Source organism: Otolemur garnettii, unplaced genomic scaffold (genome assembly GCF_000181295.1).
Source record: "Otolemur garnettii isolate 467f Iridium unplaced genomic scaffold, OtoGar3 scaffold00022, whole genome shotgun sequence".
NCBI classification, from domain to species: domain Eukaryota; kingdom Metazoa; phylum Chordata; class Mammalia; order Primates; family Galagidae; genus Otolemur; species Otolemur garnettii.
Window position 1 is genome coordinate 7,279,962 of NW_003852417.1, and position 12,520 is coordinate 7,292,481.

The following is a 12,520-nucleotide window of genomic DNA, read 5'->3' on the forward strand; positions in this document are numbered from 1 at the left end:
CCTTTCTTCTCCAGCTTTCTCACATCTCTCAGAACTTCTTAGAATTGAAGAGAGTTAGGTCCTTGCTCTGGATTAGGCTTTGGCAGAAGAGGATGTTGTGACTGCTTTGATTTTCTATCCAAACCGCTAAAACTTTCTCCAGATCAGCAATAATGCAGTTCCATTTTCTAATCATTCTTATGCTCACTAGAGTAGCACTTTTAATTTCCTCCAAGAACTTTCCGTGTACATTCATAACCTGGCTAAGTGTTTGGTGCAAGAGGCCAAGCTTTCAGACTATCTCACCTTTTGACATGCCTTCCTCACTAAGCCAAATTGTTTCTAGTTTCTGATCTAAAGTGACAGATAGGTGAGTCTCCCAGTCACTTGAACAGTTAGAGGCTGTTCCAGGATTATTAATTAGTCTAATTGCAATACTGCTGTATGTCAGGGAATAGGGAGGCCTGAGGAGAGAGATGGGGAATGGTTGGTTGGTGGAGCAGTCAGAACCCACACAAGATTTATCAATTAAGTTCCATATATCATCTGGGCCTAAGTAGTTCATAGTCCCCCCCAAACAATTATAATACTATCAAAGATCCCTGATCACAGATTACCAAAATAGACATCACAATAATAAAAAAGTTTGAGAAGTGAGAATTATAAAACATAGCGGAGAGACATGAAGTGAGCACCTGGTAAGATAAATAAGTCTAATAGACTTGCTTGATACAGGGTTGCCACAAATCTTCAATTTTTACTTAAACATACACACACACTATCTGTGAAGTGCAGTAAAACAAAGTATGCCTGTGTTTTGCAAACTAATTAATAAAAATATTATATAAACCAATGTATGCAAAGTCCTGATCATTACTTTGGTCCATTATTGTGACACTCAGTAGGTGATACGCCTACTTCCAACCCTCTACTTTCTCAAGGTCTCAGATTCTATCTGGACAAACTACATGATAACCAGTCATACTTAATCCACGGGCAAATGATTTAAGAAGATACCAAGAAAAGCAAAAAGTAATAAAGAATAATTATACAGGGGAAGAGTAATGTGACTACACTCATCATATATATTAAATATCAACTGTAATAAGTGCCATGAATTTAATAATAATTTTTTGTGGACAAAAGAAAACTATCCATAACTATGAGATATACATGATTAGAGAACGATAAGAGGTAGAAACATGCAGCTCAGAGTCAAAGAAAAATGATACACTTAGTAAAACCTCCAGCATTCAAGGGACCTACATTGTGGAAAGGAAAGTGGTATTTGCCTCTTCTTTTTCCACTGCATATAAATATTAATTGAAAAAAAATAACCATCTAAAAATGCATGATAGTATCAGGTTTGGGAGGCTTAACTCCACACAGCAATGTGCTCAGTTAAAAGACAAAACATCCAGGCTCCTCGGCAGTTAGGTGTGGCCAGTAATGTGTAAGAGAAAATGAAGACAAAATTTGCAAGAAAACTGCTTTTCTTTCATCCTCTTTCTTCCTCATTTACACATAGAATATAGACAAACCAGCTGTAGTTCCAGCAGCCTTTGAATATGAGGTATTCATGAAAGACGACAGAGCAGAAAAAGAGGAAACGGAAAAGACATAGTTAAGGAAACTACCCCAGAACCTTGAAAGGAAGTAAGGAGACTAAGGAGAAAAATCAAAAAATAAAAGCATACAAACTAAGTTGTCTTTGGTAAACTTGCATTTCTTTTCTAAAAATACTACATGGGTAGACCTGCCACCATCTAGAAAATTCTGAGCATCAACAAATATGCATTTACCTTCTTAATAGAAGCACAAAACCAGGAAGGAAACACTTATTGAGCACTTTGTACCATTCTCTAGGAGAATCACTTTACATAATTAGAAACTTAAAAATAGGAATGATATATTATTTAACCTTTTAAATCCTTAATTGAAATAAATATTTAGAAAAAATAAGTCCTCAGTCAATGTTGAAAGAATGATGTCAATTTAAGCAATTTAAAATTATTAAAAATTTTTTTTTCAAAACTCTCGTTCATTTGTGCATTCATAATTATTGTTCTCCTACTATGAGTCACACATTGTCAAGAACCAGAACCTTTTTTCTTACCTTCTGTTGTTGGAAATACTTCTCCTTCAGTTTTAGCTTCTGCCAGTTTTCCAGTTCTCAGCAAAACTTCTGCAAAGCTTTCCACTGGGACATGCTGGTAAGCGTCATAGGTCCCTTCAGACTAGACAAAAGAATCAGTTTTACCATTTAGTAGCATCTTTTTTCTTTGAACATAATCCCAGAAAACACAATGAAAGGATTTTATGTCTTCTGGTCACCTGAATAACTTATATTATTTTATGTAACATTTTATATAGATTCTAATTTCACAATCAATCATAACACACATGAAATAAATTACATAAAACCAATGAATAACATGAGTAAGAACAAAGAGAAACACATTTTCAGGAAAATTTTAGTTTTTGTTACAGTATCTACAGAAGCAGGATAGAATTTTTAAATTTTGATGTAAAGCACAGCAGTTATCTACCTTACCTCAGTGACAAAGGGATTAGAGATGACAGATTCGTAGAAGGGATGACACCCTTGCCTTTCCAGATCTTTATTGGCTACAGTTCCGATGTGATAAGCACCACCAAATTCTTGCCCCTGAATAAAACAAAGTGAAGAACATTGAATAAAAGGAAAGAGACAGCAAGGAGGAGGAAGAGAGAGAGAGAGGTAGGAATAAAAGGCTCATTTCAAGAGAAGTTATCCATGTGTTTCCCATGACCTGAAGAGAGAGAGTCAAAGTGGCCCAGACGCCACGGGGAACGTGAGAGCAACGGCTATATTGTGAGAGCAGCACTTCAGCCCCGCCACGCAGTGCCTTTTGATTTCCTGGTCACTCTGACACCAAGGAATCAGAAACACGAAAGCAATCAGGGTTGTAAACACATTGAGTTTTTTACACTGCAGTCAGAGTCACTGGCCTAAATTTCATCTGTGTTGCTGCCCAGCTTTACAATCTAAACCATGTAGAGTAACATTTTAGGTTACTAACTGTTAGTTAACACTAAAGGCTAACTCTCCACTCAAACCAAACTGCCCTGTGTTATGCGACCTATCAACCTCTGTGCTCTTCTCTCACCGCAAGGGGCCTGCCACACTGACTGCCTGCTTAGGCCCCATCTTTCCTGCCAGGCCCCACTCAGACCTCACCTGCTGAAACTCTGCCAGGTCAGAGCAAGATGACATGATTATGCTCCTTTAATTATCTCCGTCTCCTTCCCAACTGCCACTCCCACGCAGGCCTTGAACACTTGTTATCAGCATTTCTGATTAGCAAGCACTTTAGAGAATCTCTAGTATATGGTTAATTATCTTTATGTCTTTTTCTCTCCAAATAGGCTGTAAAGTTCCTTACTGGAGGAGCCACGTAAAAGACATTCACTCACTCTCCAAAGTTGATTGTGCACTTACTTTATGCCAAGCATAGTCTAGGGAAACAATGAACTACTGCTATAAGTGAGGATAAAAACTGCAGGTCACTTTAATAAAAATTATATATTAGGTATCGTGGTAAATACTTAAGACATAAAGCTCCCCCCACCATATAACATGTGAGACATAAAAATAACCATAATCACAATCCAGTGTGATACCTGAAGTTGTAAGTGATAGATACACTTACCCCAGGTCAAATACAAAGCCTCTCAGGTAATGCTCACTTCACTTACCCTGCTGTTGGAACCATTGTGCTTAGGTCTCCTCTTTCCCATCTATCCCTCACCCAGACCATCAACAGAGCCATAGAATTTGCCTCCAAACCACCCACTTCCCACTTCCTTCACAGGTTCCCTAATCCACATTCCACCATCACTGACCTGGAGAACAGGACAGGTCAACTCCCTGCCTCCTTGCTTATGCTCCCCAACTCCCCACAGGCAGCTCTCTGTACAGCAGTTAAGTGATCTCAGTAAAAATAAAGATGGATCACAAAACAGCTTTACTTAAATTCTCCAAAAGCCTTCCACCTTACTCAGAACAAATTCTACAGTGGTTATCACCACCTCCGTAAGGCTTTAAAAGACCAGCCTCCCCCCCAGCACTCCGACCTGTCTCTGACCATCCTCTCCAGGGTTCACTATGCTCAGACCGCACTGACTCCCTGCGTGTTGGGTGCAGATGTCAGGCACACTCCCCTGCCCGGGGCTTGGCACTTGTTCTGTTTGGCTCAATCATTATTTCTGCTCAAACTGACCGCTTTTCTGAGAAACCTCACTTCTCTATTTAAACCAGAACTTGACTTCCCATACCATCATGATTCATTTATCTTGGGTCAAGTATCTTCATAGCGCTCAATACTACTCACCAACAAATTATTATACAAATATTTTGTTGCCTATGTTTCCCCCATTGAAATATAAGTTCCAAAGGGGCAGAGATTAGACTTAAGTGGTTCTCACTTTATTACTAGTAATTAGCACAGTATTTGACATATAGGAAATACCTAATAACCAGGCACAACGGCTCACACCTATAATCCTAGCACATTGAGAGGCCAAGGCAGGAGGATCACATGAAACCAGGAGTTTGAGACCAGCCTAGGAAATATAGCAAGATCTTGTGTCTACAAAAAAAAATTTTTAAATCAGCCAGGTGTAAGCTCAGAGCCTATAGCACAGTGGTTTTGGCGCCAGCCACATGCACCAAGGCTGACGGTTCGAACCCGGACCAGGCCAGCTAAACAAGGACAACTGCAACAACAACAACAAAAATAGCCGAGCGTTGTGGCAGGCACCTGTAATCCCAGCTACTTGGGAGGCTGAGGAAAGAGAATCTCTTAAGCCCAAGAATTAGAGGTTGCTGTGAGCTGTGACACCATGGCACTCTACCAAGGGCAACATAGTGAAACTCTGTCTCAAAAAAAAAAAAAAAAAGAAATTACCTAGGTGTAGTGGTGCCTGTCTGTAGTCTTAACTCCTGGGGGTAGGGAGGAGGTGAGTTTGAGGTTACCCAGGATTTTGAGGTTACAGTGTGCTATAATTATACCGCTGCACTCTAGTCTGGGTGATGGAGCTAGACAATGTCTCTAAAAAAGTTTAAAAAACAAAGCCTAATAAGTATTTGCTGAATGAATGACTGAGATACTCAGTGAGTATTTTAAGTGAACTGACAAACAGGCATCTATTTCTTTTTCCGCTTTGCTTTCCAGTGTGAGGCTACAGGGCTGCAGTATGAGAAAGCAGCGAAGACAGCAGGGGAGTGATGGGTTAAGGCATCCTAGAAAGCAAACTTCTCCTAGTCTACACTTCCCAGAGGGAAACAAGAATACGGTACACCAGCTCCTTCCTCAGAGGCCCCAGGCGGGCTCCTAGCACTTCTGCTCAACTACTAGCCTACAGAAATACAGCAAAGGCAAGTAACCATCGATAAAACCACTTTTCTTTTCATCTCACTAAATTTGAATATTGATTTTTAAACCAAGCTTTACCTAAATCTCTATTAGTGTCCTTTGCTAGTTCTCCTTGGTAGTAGAGTCTATAAACAGATTACTCATTCTCCATCTAACAGGAGGCCGACATTTCTTAAGGATCATTTTAATACTCTAGAGAAGATAAAGATACAACAGCGAAAACACTAAGGAGCAGGGCTACTGAACTGGTATAAACCGCACAATTGGTGGTTAACAGAAGGGTGCACTGCTCACTTGCAGGGGCCGAAGGTAAGTTAAAGACTTCTTCCACCACTGCCCGTCGCTGACGGCCTGCAGCACTGCCTTGGTGGTGGTCGTCGTGTTGGAAAGCACTTTCATGGTGGTAGCAGTGGTCCAGTGTAACAGGTCAGCTGAACTGCGACCTAAAACACCTGCTTCATCCTATGTGAAAAAATTAAAAAAATTAAATGGCAAGAGCAAAAACATGCATTGTCACAAGAACAGAAAACAGAGAGTGATAATGTGACTGCTTAAAGTGATCATACGTTAGATATGAAGAAAACTGAAAAATCCAACTTTGCTTTTCATAAGTATGAAATAAAGCACATTAATATTAGCATATTGTTCTTCCTTGAATCGTTTGCAGAAAAAAATCAAGAGAAGAAAAAATCATTACAGTGCATTAGTTACATAATCCCTTTTAGAGACATTATAAAACAAATAATGGATTCTTTTTTTTAATCCATCTACTATCCCAACAATAAGATACTCATGTTTGCTTCTTTGATAACCTATTTTAAAGTATGTATTATTTATAGTAATTAAGAAATAAATTATTAACTTGAATAATGCTTGCTACTGTCACCCAGACAAAAGTAGACGATTCAGATAATCCACCTTTAAACGCGAAAAGGCATATTTTCCATCCAAACAAGTAGATAATTGTGTTTAAAAGGTTTGTAATGTGGAACCTCCTACCACTCTTAAAGCAATCAGCAAAAATTCTAACTCTCCATTTACTACTCAGATTTTCATGAGAAGAAAGTGCCAATACATTAAACAGTCTTAAACAAAAATAACAAAGACAACATCTATATTTAGTCAAAGAAATATATCACTTGTATGAAAATAAAATTATCAATTTAGTATTCATCTGCTACTTATTTCTTAAGTATCCCAGCTAAATGAAAGAAAAATTAAGGCCTAGTCTTTCAATGCCAATAGTCTTCTTGCAACTGACAGGTAACTTAGCTGATAGCTTAGTTTGTCCATTTAGGTCTATATTACATAATTACATCATTCATTAAGACACTAAGTAAGTATTATAATAACAAGATGATAAATCATATAATCACTCAGTAATTACCAGGGTATCATCACATAACAAATACTTGAACAAACATACTCTTCTAGGTCAACTGAAAGGTAGCTAGAGAGGTGGACATGAGTCCCAAACATGTCCAAATTCTAATCCCTGGAACCTCTGAATATGTCATATTTACCTGGCAAAGGAATTTTGCAGATATGATTAGGACACATACTTGAAGGTGGGGAGATTATCCATAATCATCTGAGTGGGACCAAATCCTGTGAGCTCTTAAAGCAGAGAACTCTTTTCAGCTAGGGTCAGAGAGACAGTGGCAGACTGAGGCCACAGAAGAGGCAGGCGAATTTTGAAGCAGGAGGGACTCAACTCCTAGTGCTGGCTTTAGAGACGGAGGAAGGAGCACACCCAGGGAGTGCAGGCAGCCTCCAGACACTGCGGACAGCCCCCAAGGTAATACAGATAGACCTCAGCCCTGCAGCCCTGTAATTAAACTCTGCCAACACTGTAAATATGGAAACAGGTTCTCCTCCAGAGGTCCCCAAAAGAACACAGTCTGGAGGGCACCCTGACCGTGGGACTGAGCCTCAGCCAAGCCTGCCAGATTTCAGTCCTATGGGAACTGTGAAATAAACAATTGCATTGTTTATAGCTGCTAAGTTTGTGGTAATATGTGGCGGCAGCAACAGAAAATGAATGCATTGCATGGGATGCTTAAATAAATATGTATTTTATTCCTACTTCTAAAAGGGAAATATATTTAAGCTTTATTATCTAATCCTTATAATTGACCTAAAGTACTATTGTTTAAGGTTCCCCATAATTATTACAAATTGCTTTTAACATGCTAAAAAAGTTTGGGTTCATGAGTTTTTTGGACATTAAAAATGCATAAACCGCCAATTCAATGCAATATCATATATTATAATTTAATTACTAAAACATAGAAATAATGGATGGCATATTAATAAAGGAGCAATCGTGTTAAATTATTTGTATACTATCAGGGCAACCATGCAAAAAATAATGATTTGGGGTTTCAGTACCAATAAATATAGCACCTCTCCTGGGTTTCAGACTGTGGATACTGAGCTTGGCTCACTCAACCCTAGTCTGAACCCCTTCAATACTGTCTCACAGGTGCTAAAGTTGGGCAGCTGACGACCGCATTTCCTAGCCTTCCTTCTAGCTGGCCTTCCACACGTGACCTGGTTTCTTCCATTGCAGTAGTCAGCAAAGGTGCTCGTCCTTTTGTGGAGGAGAGACAGAGACACAATCAAAGACTGAAACTCACTGGCACACTTCTGAAAGCTAAGGTAGTAAGGCCAGAGGGGAACAAGCCCAACTCTCCCTTCCACAGTAGTAATAACGGTCACTGCCCCATCCTGATGCTTGCTACACGGCAGGACTCTACCAAGTGCTTCACATGCATATTGGGGTGTAAAAACAAAAAGCAAAAACTGCGTTAGTGGTGGCATTATTGGCATCTTTTCTTTCCTTACAGTCCCATACAAATGGGGTGTCAGGGACAGTTTGCCTTTTCATGTCCCTCTGTCCCCCATTGTTTTGTGACTGTTAATTTTTTTACCATTTGAGGAGCTGGCAGTGAAGGACCATTTCTTCTCCACTCTCCAGGAAACACAGTGATTAGCTGATTTATGAGGTTTGACTAAGAAACAAAGCACACTGATTGTAGCTCCTGAGCTCCAGAGGCCTCCTTTCTGATAAGGTCAGCCAAGGAGCTTCCTATGTAACACAGTGGTGTTGATGTTACGTCCAACTCCTATCCTGCAACACGGGCCGGGCCTCTTTCCACTGGACAGATTGTCATGGTGCACATAACCACCAACGCATGCCTTTCTGTGGGATACTAAGAGCCTTGGAGACCAAATTAATATATACTCTGATGCTTTCTGCTTCTAGGATTCTTCCCCTAATAATGTCTGCATGGAGTGGGACTAGTAATGTATATCTTAAGCCCCAGGAATAATTCTTCCAAAATAGTTCTTTGCCAGAAACAAATTTCAGAAGGAATTTGAGGTAAACATATATTCTCTTTCTCGGTGTATATGTAAAATACAAAGTAAGCATCTCAATTTATTGGTTATACTTTTGAGTTACTTAAAAATCTGTAAATGGAAAAACAAAACCACTTAGAACTCATTCGAATCTTCACTCTCACTCCATGTTGTGCACTATTCTAGGCAATGAATGACAAAAATGAGTAAGGCACAGGTCTGCCTTCAAGGAGCTCGGAAAATAGGAAGGGAAGCAGAGAGGTGAGAAATAATTACAGACTAAAGACAACTTCTGTAAGAGAGGTACATACACAGCGCTATGAGACCACAGGAGAGATCATATCGCCTCTGAATCGCTGCACAGAAAAGGTGGTATTTCAGCAAGAAAGAATTTCAGGCTTCCAGAGGGTGAAGATCAACCTTCTCAAGGAGAGGGTGGAACTTATGAAACACGGCAAACCGGGAAGACCTTAAGTGATTCAACAAAGTTATAGAAAAGAGCACAGGAAGAGGCAGAGCAGGGTGCGAGGATGAAAGGAGGGCAGAGGCGAGCCCAGCGAGGTTCCCACAAACCATGCCACACAACCTCCTGCCTCGTCCTGCAGGAAGGAAGAGCCACTGAGGGCTCTAAACAAAGGAAGTAAAATAATATCACATTGGTGTTTTAGAGAGATTATGCTAGGGGCAGGAATGTTACCCCAAGTTTAAAATAATCAGGGAATGAACTCAGGTAGTGACGCTGGGAATATAATGAGGTATAAGGCATCTTCCACCTGCATGTAAAATTAAGTTTAAGTGTTTTTATTTCTAATCTGTCTAAAGGTGAAAAGGGCGTGAGGTAACTCAGATAAGCAGAGAAATTCAAGGATTCTGCATCCAACCACCTGACAAAGAAAGTACACTATCACCAAGCTGGATCTTTGAGAAGATCTAGGAGGGGATAAAAGGAAGAAAAGTCAAGAATACAGGCAAACTCTAATGGTTTATTAATCAAAGTTAGATGCAGTAGATATTTAAAAAATGAGCAAAGCAAGCTGCGGAGGAAGAACTAAGTAAGAGAAGAGGAGCTTCAGGGAAAGGAGCAGCAATGGTCTAGAAGACACATGTTTACCAACAGTAAAGTCTAGGAGACACGTAAGAATCAGACTGGCTACTATTTATTAAATGCCTACTCTGTAAGCTAGGTGCTTCATACCGTCACCCTTCAATTTCACCATAACGCTGCTGAGGACGTATTCGAATACTGACACCAAGGCAAACGGAGGTTCCACTAAGTTGAACAGTGGGCATCACCTCCCTTCTCCTTCACAGATCTGGCTGTCAAAATGTACAATCCACTTGTCCTTTGAAGGATTCTGACACACTGGCAAAATCACATACGCACACACACAAACATTTATATATGCATTTATTTAAGTTCATTTTTCTGTTATTAAACTAATACAAACTCACCAAAGATGGTTTGAAAATTCAAAAAAGGACAGGAACAAAAGGACAGTATTTAGTGGCAGTCCCATGATACAAAGACAATTACTGCCAGCATATTTTCTACCTTCATGTCTTTAATCCAGGCATAGTGATTTTTTTAAATAAGTTTTTTATTGAAGTATGTGTGTAAGATACATTAAAGAAGTGTAAGGGTAGGGTTTGATACATTTTAACTCACTTATGTAACAGCCCTCACACCAAGAAACCACAGAACCAGAATTGCTGAAGTCTCTCTTGCACACACGTCTAGCCACTAACACTGCCAGAATAAATACTATCCTGACTTGCAGCAGTGTAAATTAATTTTGCCTATTTTTATACTTTATATGAAAGGAATTATGTACTCTTTGTGACTGATTTCTTTCACTCAGTACAAATTCATTCGGACGTGTCAAGTATTGGAGATTATTCAGTTCATTGCTATAACATGTTATGGTATGGGATACATCACAACTTTATCCTTTCTACTACTGATGGACATTTGGACGGTCTCCAGTTTGCAGCTAATATCAATACTGCATCCCTGAAAATGCTGGTAATTATCTTTTGGTGAACATATGATGCATTTAGGGGCATGTACCTAGTAGTGAGATTGCTATCTAAAGTGGTTATACCAATTTATACTCTAACCAACAATTATAAAAGTTCTGGTCACTCCACATCCATGCCAACACATGGCATTTCCTGTGTTTTTCATTTTAGTAATTCTAGTAATCATGTAATGGTATCTATTTGTGGTTTTTAAGTTGCACCTCTGTAGTGAATTAATAAAGTTGGATATTTTTGGCCACTTGAGCATCCTTTTTTGTGAACTGTCTCTTGAGTCTTTTGCCCATTCACTTGTAGGAGTTGACTGTATATTCTAGATACATATCCTTTATGAGATTGATGGATTGTAAATGTTTTCTATCACTCTATAGATTACCATTTCTTTCTCTTAATAATATTTTATGATTAACAGAAGTTCTTAATTTTAAAATAGTCCAATGCATTGGTTTGTAACTTCATGGTTAATACTTTTTGCATCATATTTAAGAAATCTTTGCCTATTCCAAGGCCATAAAGATGTTATTATAAGTGTTCTCTGTCATGTAATATTTTTGCTATAAGTAAAATGTTAAGATAGTATGTGCCTCTTCTATCCACTCCTAATATCACATGCATGCTTTCAGTGCACTCACAATGATAGATTGATTGAACTATTAATTATTTTGCTCATTCTTCCAGCTACACAGTAAGCGACTCAAGAGTGGGGACACTATTACTTTATTACTATCTGCTCAGAGGATATGACAAATCTCTACTATACCTTAGATCTACAGACAAGCATGAGAAGTCTGTCTTTACTATGCTATTTAAGTGAAGACACATTTTCAAAAACCTATTATGTTGGGTCTAGAGTGGATAAATGTTATTCAAATCAGATTTTGTGTCACATTTTCAATCTCTATTCATTTACTACAAAGATACTACCTCATGATTGAGAGGCTATATTAAATATATCACAAAATCCAGCCCATAAACAATCACTCAATTTCTTAAAATGAACCTAAATTCTACTTCTTTTTATGTGGATAGGCTAGTTCAAGATAGAAAATTTAAAACCTATAAAACTTAAAAGTTTGTTTCAGAAGATAAAGGGAATTCACATGCTCAGAAATGTACCTGATGAGAGCATCTTCTGTAAGAGCTTCCCCTAATGAAAATTACAACAGCGAAAGTAAAATAAAAGGCTCATCTGCACCACAGAAGCAGCACTTAATTTGGGACAGTCTACCAAGATCATAGTGTAACTAGATCATCAATGAAGAAAATAGTTTTCTTTCGACTTCATATAATAGTTAAAGAAAATGGGGCTCAGGCAAAATTTACCTGTGTGTTGATTATTACTGGCACTTTTTATATTCATGGTACCAAACTGCTAATTAATTTAGAGTTTATAATGGCAGAAACAGATTAAACCCTAAAACAAATCAATAATTCCTAGCATTAAATATAACATGAAATCTCATGTCAAGTGCGTTATGTAGCTTGAAGGACAAGGACTAATAATATTTTTCAAATCCTATAACAACACTTACCAATACCAAAGAAGTTCACAAGAACAAGGACAGTTCTGTGTGGCCAACTATGGCTCCAAAGTACTTCCCCTACCTAACTTCTACTTACAGCAAATTTTATTCTGAACTCAAAATATTAAGAGTACAATCCTTATTACTGGTGATGCGACTTTTAGAAGTATTCTTAAGAAAAAATAATAAAAACAATTCTCT

The 12,520-nt window shown here is 38.5% G+C and overlaps 1 protein-coding gene across 1 annotated transcript in view; it reads right to left on the reverse strand.

Moving 5' to 3' along the window:
* Positions 1–12,520, reverse strand: part of NBAS (neuroblastoma amplified sequence) — a 367,205-nt gene that overhangs the window by 143,788 nt on the left and 210,897 nt on the right. Inside the window, 3 exon segments of the mRNA XM_023511811.1 lie at positions 2,096–2,216; positions 2,534–2,647; positions 5,691–5,858. Of these exon segments, the coding sequence (XP_023367579.1) occupies positions 2,096–2,216; positions 2,534–2,647; positions 5,691–5,858 (403 nt within the window).